Raw genomic sequence first — 13623 nt, 5'->3', positions numbered from 1 at the left:
TGGGTAATAAATATAGAAAATAATACACAAAAACTTCAAATGTCATTTTATAATGATCATTTTATTCCTCAAAATGAGAAGTTTGAACAAATAAAATTAATTTGTCATATGTACACAAATGTCTAGGTTTCTACAATAGACCAGTGGAATCCTACTGGTAATAGATACAACAACAATAAAATGTTAAAATATACTGAGTTGTATTGTTGATAACAACCTCATACTCTCTAACAAAACTCAGTTTTTAACATACAATAATAACAAATAATCTTACAGCATCGCTTGCCACGTGTACATGGAATTCCCACAAAATAATAATATTAAAATAATAATAATGACAACAAGTCATGATCTAACGATTTGACCATGTTTTTTTTTTCTAACTTAGCACTTGAGAGTTAATGGTAACCTTTAACCTCAAAGCTATAGGAAACCGGGAGTAATAGATATAATACAAACTACATCAAACTCAAGATAGAGAATGAAGTAGGCACATTTTATTGTGTATCTTTTATACTCCTGAAAACTACAGTAGGACAAGGTTGGTGGTATCACAGACTATACTAGATATTATTTGATCTTAAATAATAGCACCATGTATTGTTTAGTGCGCTCTTTATTTTTAAAACATCTTGATGGAAATGTTTTGAGGTGGTCATATTTGCCCTATAATTCATTATATTTCTTTTAATAATCTCAACTAAAATTCTGGAATAAATAAATAAAAACAAAGAGAAAGGTATAATATAGAGAATAATATACCCTGTTCTAATAACATTACATTAGATGATCACCAATACTGGTCTTTTTCAAAATCTTTAAAATTTCTTCTTAAAAACACCAAATATATGATTCATTCTAAAAATTGGGTTAAAAACATGTTTGAATTTCTTCAAATATAAATAGATAGAGAAAAATAAAGAATTTAAAAGGAAAATTTAACAAGAAAACAAATTGGACAATATTAAGCATGCAGTAAGATTGTTTTAGTTAAATAATTAAGTACATGAATGTTTAAGATTTGCTACTAAACTAAAATTAAATCTTTAAAAGATTTATCAAATAACAATATATTATTACTTAATTTATAGACCAAAGTCAATAAACAAAATATCTTTAAATTATGTTTTGTGTATTATCTTACAAACTAGATTTCAAATGAAAAGGTGCTATAATAAATAAGGAAAGAAAGTTTTTAGCAGTATTGACTGAAAGAGTAGAGAGTAAGAAGAATAAAGATATGTTATAGAAATATTGCTAAATATTATTATATTATCAGATCCTGAACAAATTATCATCAGATTATTACAACTGACAATTGGCACATGTTGAACAAAATATTTGATCTTAATCCGTTATCCACATTATATCACATTTCTTTCACAATAGATTCATTGCACATATAAAATAGGTCAAAGTCAACTTCATATCAATTCTTATCTAAGAATAGTGAATATTCTAAGAGATAATTTTACATGAATTGAAATTAAGAATGAGTTCTACAGCAGCACTAAGTTTCAACAGAATCAAAACACTCTCTTCAACCAAAAATATATACTAGAACCTTATTACTTCTATATCATTGTAATAATAGATAAATCAACCATCTTAAAGTTTTGGACAATCTTCAGATATACTGTCTCAGTCAATGTCACTAAGAATCAATATAGACTCCCACAAGAAAAATAAGACAGTTAGCAGATGAAATATAAATGATCAGCAAAATTTCATAGAATGACTTGTTGAGTAAGTATCTATTTACATATCAACATGAATTGATTAGGCTCGGTTTTTTGTTACTTATCGTTTCAATATAAATATATATAATAGCTACCTCAAGATACCTATGGTTTTATACATATCAACAGTAACTGGTTACTATGATGTTATATTCCCCATAAGGCGTGCAATAATCACTGGACTGGTTATATAATATTACTAGATATAGTTGGAAGGATATCATAAATAAATAAAGAATATAACCAGTGAAATACTAGGCATTCAAGGTTAACCACCTTTTGACTTATGTTCACTTTTCCTTCTTGGCTGAAAACCAATGTCTATTTTTCACTTGATATGCCTAGTATGTCAATGGTAATAACAGAATTAATATTCCATGTACACTATCTTTTTAAACCTCAGTCACTCTGGACTATATTTAGTAGTCTTTTTTCCTAGACATCTTGTCACATGACTGCCAACTCCTGGCAAAAACACAACATAAAAATAAAAGAATTCTGTATAACCATTGGCTGCCAACAACATCGTTATGAATTTCATCTCATCTACCAGACAACCAGACAAATACAGTCTAGAGTCTAAAACTAGTGAGCTGTCAGAACTATTCCTATATTAACCAGTATCACATGGCAACAAATACGGCATCAACTCCATCAGAAAGATTGGCAGAAGTTAAAACTTTGGATTAATAGAACATATTGTCTCCATGTACATATCATCTTTATACTCCTCCTCTTTCAACAGATCTGACTTTTTTTCAATTCATTTCTAAGTATTTTATGTTTTTTTTGTAAGTTTTAGTTTTTATATTTTTATCACCATTACGACATCCATCATAATGCTAGGAAGCATTAATACAATGATGGGATGTATAGAACTCATATCAGAGAACATCAGAACTATTTGAATCTTCCATATAAGTTAAATTGTTGTCTAAACCACAGCCATCACTGCCACCACTGAGAATGCTGCTATGATCATCGGTATCACTAGGAGAGCTATTATAGCCCAAAATATCTACTTCATCTGAAAGGAGAAATCAATGAACCAATAAGTAGTTGGTATATACTTTAAAAGCCTATGAAATGCTCAGTTTTCAATATTCAGAGGTAAAAGTTTTTTTCAGAAATACACAGTATCTAGATCAGAAATATTACTTATAAAAAAATCTTCTTCAAAATTTGAACAAGTGTCACAAACCTTTTTTGAAATTGGAATCTTGTTACATTATTATGTCATAACATCAGTATAAAGGGAGACAACTTACCAGATTCTGATGTTGAGGTACTTGTGGAGTTGGTTGAAGTGCTACATTCACTAATACTACGCTCCTGTCTAACCCGATACTGGCCAGCAGTAAGGGTTTCCAATTTACGCTGTAAATGGCGTCTCTCCCTGCGTAAGTTTTCTTTTTGGCATGCTTGCTTTCGTTCTTTATCTTCCAACAGCTGTTAAAGAAAAATGTAACTTATTATAATTTATCAATATTCAAAAAAATTTCAAGTTTACATAAACCATACTGACTTTCCTGTACACATTACAGAAACTTGAGGCAAATACAGGTTTTCATCACTTTGAAAAAAAGAAAAAAAATTATAATAGGCCTTCTGTTATAACAAGCATCAGTGATTTAGAAAGTTGAAAACACATGGTTGAGTGCATAATCTTATGCATTAATTAGTTGCTCAGATTTCAAGCTTAAAAATGTCACTGCTTTTGAAAATATCACATAAAGACACCAACACCCCTTTATCACATATATATTTAAATTGTTTTCAGCCTATTGCATTGACATACATATTTTAGTTATACAAGTATAAGAATATGCCATTCACAGTCAGCATGATTGTATAGCTTACTGCAACAAAGTTATTTTGACATTTCTGTTCTATTTACCGAATGAACTCATGAGCTTGTGCTATAAGTTTAAGTTTCTTTCTAATAAATGAGATTTTAACGACCCAACATCACATTTCTACTTATTACAGACCTTTGAATTTGTTCATTTCATTACAATTTACAAATGATACCTTAACAAACCTACAGTAGTAAAAAAACATTGATATTTTAACTCAGTATACAAAGTTTTACTTTTCTTAATGTTTTGTCTCATTTTTTAAATCAGGAGTATATAGACATTAATGTTTTACTTTAAATATAGCATAGTTACTGTGTAGTACAAAATATAGATTATGCTTTTGTATTTATTATAGCCAATACAAAATATTACTGCCATTTGTTAGTGATATTGAGGGTTGTTTTGTTATTTAGTCTATTTATAAGTTTACTTCTATATAGCCCATGATATTGGCTGCCTATCAAAATCTTAAACATCATACTGAACTTACCTTGATAAAGCCTTTTGCTTTAGTTAAAAGACCTAATGTGGTATGACGTGAGGTATCTTGACCTAATGGTACTATTGACTTTAATTGTTCTAAACAATTTCTCAGCTGAGCTCTTCTGCAAAATATAAATAGTTTAACACATTTAATATAGGTCCCATAATGGTTTCTTCGAAATCCATAACAATTTCACTATAAAACTCAGGAATTTAATATTTTTTTTCCACACCACTAGCCTACTCTTTCCTCTGAATAGATGAGCATAAGAATTGAGCTTTATCGCCAGAAAATGCAAATATTTATTTCTACAATAATCCATTTAACATATCCAGATCAACTGCACTAGCTTTCAAATTGCAAAAAATGAATCCTGGTAATCCTGTAAATTTTTCAAAAGTAAATGTTCAAAACACCAGGCTCAAGACATAAAAATACCCTGTGCATAAAGAGTTTTTTAAATGAGGTTTGTGGTATATTTGAGTATCAGGGATATGAAACCATCAGTTACAATATTGTATGATTGTTGTTATCTCATACTTATAAACATATACAATGTAATGTATACATTATGTCAGAGAGGCAAGCTAACCTGTTTATATTATGACCTATAAATCTATTTATAAACTCTGTATCCCAGCAGCCTATTTCAACACATTATATATATCCTTTACATTAGTGAAAATACTCAGGACTTCAGTAAGTATAATCCAAGTCAATTCCTAGTTATTATTAATGATAATCCAATCACTAGTTTCCACACCGACTCCAAATACAAAGAAATAATCAATATTCCAACAGAATTGATTAGTACTAAGCTCCTCAAACCTGATTGTTTACTTTCTAATAGGATGACCTAATTTTAATCAATACGAACTATGGCTAGAAAGTTCCATTATTACCTACCTATTTTTCTCCAATTCGTTATGTGATGACCTGAAATATAACAAAAAAGATTTTATTATGCATGATGAAATATGCTTATAGTATAGCAACTAACTTATCAAAGAGATAATGAGAAACGAGATAAACATAAACACTACGCTCCCCCTCCCCCTTTCCAAAAAACAAAAGTCCTAATACACACATATAAAAAACAAAAGAAATATCTATCATTATGAAAGAATATTACAAAATTTTGAATTCATATGAATGAAGAACATCATTTTAGCAGATGGGACCAAACTAAATGTTAAATTATTCATAATAATAATTAAAGAGGCTGTTTAGGAGAGTCAAAGGGCTGGCAGTATTTTTCAGAATTTACAAGAAGTAAATAATAACGGTCATATTCAACAAGATTGACACAAAGAGACACTTTGTTGTTGACAATAAATAATCGACAGTTACCATTGGCGCACGCGCCAAAACACATGCAAATTTTATGTGGGCGAGTTGAAAAAAATTCCATAAAGTATTTCCCAGAGGGATTTAAGATATTACGTTTCCTACGCTGAAACAAATGTCAAGTGTAAATAAATCCAGATATGCAATGCTAACCATTGTAAACAACTTAATACTGCTTTAAAACAGTCGTAAATGTCATAAACAACCTCTCAGCACTCAACCTGTCAAAATGACTTCACTCAACCCAATAAAAAAAAGTCGATTAACAGGGTTGCAATAAAGCACCCATGTTTTGCACTACGAAACGTACATTCATTAGAATAAGTCAATGATGGAAACTGTAATGTTTACAAGGAATAAACCTAGATTTATTTCTCCAAGATACTAACAAAATGAAAACAACGAAGATGGCGGACTCCATCCGTCCGCATGACTTTTGACAAGAATGATATTTTTTTTTTCAACACCTCTTTTGGAGTCTAAATTTCAATAAATCAACGTTGCCACATGAGAGTTTAACACAAAATCCAATTGGAGTGAAAAATAGAACTAAAATATTCCTTTTTCCATGGATGGAATTATGGGCGGTAAAATGACAGGCGAGCAGGCGGGCAAAATCAGCTGACAGCTGACCTGAAATCACAAAGATCCATTTTTTCATATTTCATAAAATGTCGAATTTGGCATACCTATTTCCTTGTCCTTTCTTTCCTTTCGTCCTCTTTTTGGAATACGTATCTGGCATAGGTAAAGTGGATGCATAGCCATGTTCGGCTTCTGAAAGAGAAACGAAAACAAACGCATGAGAATCCCACATGAGAGCTGTCAGTGTCAAAATGGAGCCAATGCAACGTGGCAATGTTATGAAAAAATGTATTTTTTCCACAAAATACATACCTCTTTCTCTTCTTTCAATGAAATCTGCAGCTTGTAACAACTGGGCAATACTCTGCATCATTAAAATAATTTGCAAATTCCTTTAATCGATGGGGAATGGATGATAAAATCCACACAAAGTTGCTTCCCCGAATGTTTTGGACCTAAATAAACGCACGTTGAGGCAAGACTAGCGCGAGCTATCGTTTTGTTTACCTTCTATTTGAATAAGAAATTGTAACGAAGGATTTGATTGGCTGATGACGTCAGCATAAATTACTAATAATATGCAGCAGAATGGACCAATAAAAAAGAAGAGATGGTAACCACGTGAAAGGGCCACGCCTTATTCTGTGTTTATATCTCATGACCTCGTGACGATTAGGATTTTTTACACTTTGATTGTATGCAGAATTGGGGCCAATCACGGAAATAAACATCTTACGAAAAAGGGAAAAAAAAATAATTCACGTGCGTGTTAGATATAAAAAACAGTATGATTGCCAGTTTCCAAATTCTACTAAACAAATGTACAGTTTTTGTGAAAACTGGGTCATATCGGCCTTTTACACACAGTGGTTTGTAAACAAAGTGGTCTACTTTCCTAGTCTCATACTGATAGCAATGTCAAATTTAGTTTGCAATGTACGAATACGTAGTGGAATCACTTCTTGACCATTGAAACGGTCTTAATTATTACGTAACTCTAAAATCATAATCCATTGCAAAAATGGTTAACCAGTTTGATTTTTCGAATATGTATTAAGTGCTATTATTGTGCAATTAAAATTTGTCCGGACTTGGTGCACATGTAGTGCAGAGCTGTCCTAGCATATATCTGCACTGGGGCACCATGAACAAGTAGGTATCAAAACATCAGTATCGAATGTTAAAATCTGTCCTATGCCTTAGGTAATAATTCATGCGAACTTGAAAAATGAGTATATATGTATAACCTGTATTGAAATAAAAGTTTAGATCTAAAAATAATCCTATTTGCCCTTGGCTAGAAAAGAATTTATTTCTCTCGACACATTTGAATGTCAGCTGACATATAAGTTGTAGGCAACATGGACCTTATTTGACTGACCTATTTCATATTCCCAGTGAGAATACAGGAATGCAAAATGTGAAGTTTTAAATTCTAAATTAGTTATGGTCAATCAGATAAGTTTGACTACCTGCTTAATGTAATAGATTGTACGATATTTACAATGCTGACGAAAGAAATAAATAAGAATGGGTATACCCTATAAATACAAGTATCACGCGATCTATCAAGTTAGTGATGACGAAATCTAGTTTATTTCTGGCAAGTAAAATGTACTTGATATTTATCTTTATGTAAGTCTACTGTAATTATTAGGTGGTCAAAATGGCTATCGGACTCCAATTGCTGATATACTTTCCAAACTGAAGTAAGGCAGAATACAAGTGTCATGAACAACGATGGAATTATATACAGAGAGAGTGTTGACCTATTATGCACCCCAATTTCGGTAAATATATTACCCGTGCTTACCATTACAAACTCTGTTCTAAATGTGCAAACAATTCTATAAGCTATAAGAAAATGACTTTTCAAACCAGAACCTAAACATGCTAACCCGCACGATTACTTACTTAACTTTACCTTGCTGTCCGGTACATTTTAACCTATACTGCTCCTTCTGACCGTTAAATTCTGAACTTATCTCTGTACTACCCTTTCTTTCACCATATAACCTTTCAAATTCTAGCCATACTAGTTCTACCCTTTCCAACCTGAAATAACCTTTCCGACTTGAACTTACCATAACCCTTTCTAACCTGATGTAACGTTTCGAATCTATACTAACCTTTTTAACCTGATCTAACCTTTCAAACCTGTACCACCCTTTCTAACCTGATCTAACGTTTTAAACCTGTACCACCCTTTCCAACCTGATCTAACGTTTCTAATCTGTACTAACCTTTCTAACCTGATCTAACGTTTCAAATCTGTACCACCCTTTCTGATCTAACGTTTCAAATCTGTACCACCCTTTCTAACCTGATCTAACCTTTCAAACCTGTACCACCCTTTCCAACCTGATCTAACGTTTTTAATCTGTACTAACCTTTCTAACCTGATCTAACATTTCAAACCTGTACCACCATTTCCAGCCTGATCTAACGTTTCTAATCTGTACCACCCTTTCTAACTTGATCTAACGTTTCAAATCTGTACCACCCTTTCTAACCTGATCTAACCTTTCAAACCTGTACCACCCTTTCCAACCTGATCTAACCCTTGCTAACCCGAACTAGCCTTTGAAACCTGTACTACAATTGCTAACCCGAACTAGCCTTTGAAACCTGCACTACCCTTGCTAACCCGAACTAGCCTTTGAAACCTGCACTACCCTTGCTAACCCGAACTAGCCTTTTAAACCCGCACCACCCTTTCTTACATGAAATAACCCTTACTACCCGTTCTAACCTGAACTAACGTTTCAAACCTGAACTAACCTTTGAAATCTGTACCACCCCTTCAAATCTGAACTAACCTTTCAAGATCTTTCTAATCTGATCTAAACTTCAAGCCTATATAACCCAAACTAAGCTTACAAACCTGTATTGCCCTTTCAAATCTTTACTTCCAATCCAAACTAGCCATTGAAACCTGTACATGTTCTAATACACCCTTTCTAATATTTCAATCCCTTGTAACCTTTCAAACCTTCTCTACCCTTTCTAACCTGAAATAACCTTTCAAATCTGTACTACCCTTTCTAAACTGATTCCACTGGTTCTTACATCCGTACATACATGTTGACCTGATCGCGTTATTCAAAGAAAGAAACCAGAAACTTGATGTAACATTTGTGAGCATGACAAATACTCTGCTTTGTCAAAGAGTTGAAATGTATTTTTGCCATTGGCATTGCAGAAGCAGTTTTTCGGCCGTCTCCTCTCAGTGTCGTTAGTTCATCAATTATGGTCACAGTATTCAGTAAGGCATATTTAATGTGACTGATGCCATTATGTCGGTTCAATGGATAGCCAAGAAATATTGCTTTGAAGTCCCATACTGATCGATAATATGGAATTCCTAGCTGTAGAACTAGCTTTGATCTAATAAACAAGATTGGGAAACAGAGAGCATATATTTTGAAGTTTCCTACCACATGCTCATTGGTAAATTGGTAAATTATACCAGCCATAAAATGATTTTGGAGTTGTGCCAGTACATTTGTATGAGTGTAGATCATTTTTTATCAGCAAATTCATATATTTAAAGGGATATTGTATAATAAATACAATAAATTATTGTAAATAATATAATAACTACTCTAGTCCTACGTATTTGATCGATATTGTCTGGATTTATTTCGAACATGTCCAAAAATTTAGTAGGGTAGCCTATATCTGATTAGCTTCTTACTTTATAGAAAGATCAGAAATGAAAAGTAAAAAATGGATTTTTTCGACAAAGTATCTTTATATTTTTCTTCATCTTTTCTTTCCTTCAACCTGACAGTAAGTATTAAACTGACCAATGATTGACAGTAACCTGTAAATACACAATCATAAGTTATTTCTCATAAAAAAGTGAAATGATGAGGTCAGCAGGCGGTGGTTGATTTATCAAATACTGATAACAAGGTATAAGATATTTTATTTTATCTTCAATATCAATTTGGAAATGATTTAGACGGTTTGCCCTTGGATTTGACCAACCATGCACCCTATCGAGAGCCAACAATTTGATTGTCACATGCCAAAAGATAACACCAGTACTTTTTGACCAACAACATTCCATAAACATGTACTAGTATATATTAGTTTACTTATCTATACACTGTGTCTCACATTACATTAAGGCCTAGATAATTTGTAAACAATTTTAGATCATACGGAATACTTTATGGATCTATTATAATTTTATCTAATGTAAATTTTCCACACCTTGAATATCAAATGGCTCGACCAGAAAAAAGCTTATGAAATAGACATTTTGAAATATTCTTACGCAAGTTCATTTTAGGCTGTAATCCTAATGGATTGACTTCAGTTGTGGCAGTTCTAGTGGTGGAGCCAAAGGGGCATGTTTTTCGGGCAAAAATCTCATAACTAGGTTAGAAATACGGGCAACCCTCAGATATTTCGCCCCCCCCCCCCCTCCTCGGACGTAAACCTGGCTCCGCCACTGGGCAGATCTAGATATTTCAGAAAGAGGGGGTACGCTTTAACCCTGATTATTACGGTCTTAATGGACGTCAAACCTTTTGGACACGTTAGTATTTGTGTAAAAAGACATGAATTTAAATCATAGATGGATATAACGAGACAGCCAAAATACATGACTAAAATCTACTCACTTCACTTTAAAATGCCCTTTAATATAAGACATAGCTATGTAGGTTATATAATAACATGTATAATTTATGTTCGACACCTATCTGTCCAATAGGTAGGTATATAGGTATAATACGGGATTAATTGTTATATAATATTACATTGATAATATACTCTAATAACTAAAGGTGACTGGGGTCAACAAACTTTTAATATAACTTGAGATTAAAACAAATAACCAATTGTTATGTTATCTTCAGTGTAAATATTTCCAGAATGAGTTGTTTATATTTCTACTTATTATTATACAGTACCAATGATGAGAAGATGGGGTGGGGGCAGGCTTAGTACAGGCTTAAAATTAGTACAGGTACTAAAAATAATATGAATCTACCTATGACGAACAATATGTTATAACATACATCGATTCAGAAAATGTAATATATATCTTATTTATATGAACTTAATATAATATATATTATGAATTAGAAAATATATTAGAACCATTCAATCGAAGTGCCATGTAACTAGGCATAAATTAATATAAATATGTTGCCACCATTAATGCGTTACATTTATTGTATCTAACAGTAGCGTAAATTAAGCAATACTTATTCACTGAGGGTCGTTACATTAATTACAGCGACACAATGCGAATATTGAAACCACGTATATAAAAGAAATGAAAATGAAATGATTTGAGATTTACGTCTTTCTGTGTGTACAGGAAATGCCTATTTTATGAGAGTACAATCCTATTAGGAAATGTTTTGGTCTGAATAAATCGAGCAATGTGCAGTTTATCATACTAATATTTTATATTACGTGCACTTTATTGAGGCAACTTATGGAGAAATATCAATAAATAAAGTTGTAACTATCAACTCATCTGGACAATTCAAAAAACTGTTTCGACTTTCAGTCTTTACAACAACAGAAATGTTTTAACATGAACAAACATATTTAAATAATTACGTCTGAAATATCTAAATTATCCATTAGTATACTGTAAACAAAAGAAACATGCAATGGTAGTAACAACCTTGACAATGTTTAAATAACTTCACAAAGACATTGTCTATCTAAATATTACCCTTTTAACCTGCCATACTTCTAGATCTGTACAGTTATTGTCTGATGATAATAGACTAACAATAGGTAGTTGATTGAAATGGTAACGATTATATCGAATATCTACGTTGTACAAATATAATGAGGGTAGACTTTAGATTGAAGAACAATATTGTCTTCTCTCTCAGATCGACTACACTATTAATACAGTAGTGTACTATAATAAGATTTACACTCAATAACTTCATTAACATTAACCTATCCTAATTAATGAAGATTTCACAGCAATTAGTGCGTATTTAACTTTCTTTACATCCTAATTGTATGACACAGTATGTCACCTTCTGTGAAGTGTTGAAGGTCACATGCTACTGTGGTCACTTTCTACTGTCCCGGTGATCGCAGAAAGGTTATCAATTATGTGACGAGTGACAAGTGTGTAAATCGGGATTAAATTATGTCTACCAGACTAATAGATCATAAAAGGAGGCGAATACCTTCATGTTACACTTTGGCTTACAAGCTATGCCTGCACATGATTGGGGTATTGCTGTCAATGCCATCCAATGTGCAATGAAAGAAATTTTTTCAATGATAGCGGCATTAGCCTACTCGATTGTCTACTTCGAGATTTCTCTAACCATGAATAACGAGGAGGGTCTATCTAAAGTCATTTAACCATCGTGAGACAACATTAATTTTGTGGCAGTCGCAATGTATTTCTTGGTGCAGTGTCGTCTCTATAGATATACAACGGAAGCAATTTTTGCACCCATATTCACTGTTTTAAAATTGTAACCTTTTTTCCCCCCAAAATTACTGAAATCGAAAAAAACAGTTTTCGACACTAACAAGAGAAATATGTTGTTTGGTGTTTTCTTCCAAACTAAATAATATACTGGTTATATTAGATATATTGACTGTGATATCAACATGTGCGGTTAATTAGTAGGACTACTTTGGCACCATTTCACCTTTCTATAACATCGTTCATTTCTGATTGATGTCCATGTCACAAACTATTTTATTTTTATCTTGTTTATCATTCTTACTTATTATTATTGTCAGATCCTTGAAGCATAAACTTCTTATAAAGTTCACGGGGTACATACAATAGATGTAGTTTATTTTTCTAGCCAGTGACAGTCTTTATCTGAACAACTTGCCTTTTATTTGTCGAAATACGTGGCATATTTTGTTTGTATAAGAACTTGAGAAAAACACTTTGTTCTGTGGAAAAAGAATATTTTATACAGGACTAAGTATGCAGGAAAAACAATAGACACTTTTGTGCCTTAACATCCTATATGTATTATACCTAGCTTTATCAAAACAGAATGACCTCATTAAAGTTGCACTTATATTTCAAGAAGTTATTATTTTTAGACATACAGGCGCTCTATATAGTTCCAACAAGAAATGCATGAGTTAAAGACACGCTCAAACCTTTAAGCTGCTTGCTATTTCTCTTAAACTTTAACAAAATGGTTGTTACAGACTAAATTTCTTAACATATTTCAAGGACATTTGACATCGCCTTTCTTCAAATTTAGGTCACTTATCACGTCAATTGGTAACCCATCACCCTTGCAAGATGCATCATATATTTGAAAAAAAAACCAACACGTTTTGAAAATGGCTACACTGCAAAAGGGTTGTTTTATTCATCAAAATATTGACACTAATTTGAAGAGGATTGAATGACTCAAATTTACCGCGTGTTTACATACACCAAGTCAACTCTGCATTGTTTACAAACTCAACATTTTTTGCAACTGCACAAGATGTGATGAGTGAAAAACGTTATGAATAGCTTTATTATTATTTTAAAAGTAACGTTCTAGAAATCGATATATCAACATTTTTTAAAAAATCATGCATGCATTTCATGTTTAGAATTTCAGTTTGTCATAAATGGATGATTTCA

At 32.2% G+C, this 13623-nt stretch overlaps 1 protein-coding gene across 1 annotated transcript; it reads right to left on the bottom strand.

Moving 5' to 3' along the window:
• Positions 1 to 36: 36 nt before the first annotated feature.
• On the bottom strand, positions 37 to 6503 carry LOTGIDRAFT_220594 (hypothetical protein). Its single transcript, XM_009064539.1, has 6 exons — positions 6327 to 6503; positions 6119 to 6206; positions 4989 to 5018; positions 4089 to 4203; positions 3008 to 3188; positions 37 to 2766 (listed from the first exon to the last, which is right to left on the bottom strand). The coding sequence occupies exons 1-6, from the start codon at positions 6385 to 6387 to the stop codon at positions 2624 to 2626; spliced, it is 618 nt and encodes a 205-aa protein (XP_009062787.1). The 5' UTR covers positions 6388 to 6503; the 3' UTR covers positions 37 to 2623.
• Between the last annotated feature and the right edge of the window lie 7120 nt (positions 6504 to 13623).

Source organism: Lottia gigantea, assembly GCF_000327385.1.
Source record: "Lottia gigantea unplaced genomic scaffold LOTGIsca_63, whole genome shotgun sequence".
Classification (NCBI taxonomy): Eukaryota; Metazoa; Mollusca; class Gastropoda; family Lottiidae; genus Lottia; species Lottia gigantea.
This window is presented reverse-complemented; position numbering and strand designations above follow the sequence as displayed.

Coding starts and splice junctions, on each gene's coding strand:
- LOTGIDRAFT_220594 (XM_009064539.1), bottom strand. CDS start 6,387: ATGATGCAGAGTATTGCCCAGTTGTTACAAGCTGCAGATTTCATTGAA. Junction 4,204..4,988: donor AACGAATTGGAGAAAAATAG/GTAGGTAATAAT, acceptor TATATTTTGCAG/AAGAGCTCAGCTGAGAAATT. Junction 2,767..3,007: donor TACCTCAACATCAGAATCTG/GTAAGTTGTCTC, acceptor TTCTCCTTTCAG/ATGAAGTAGATATTTTGGGC.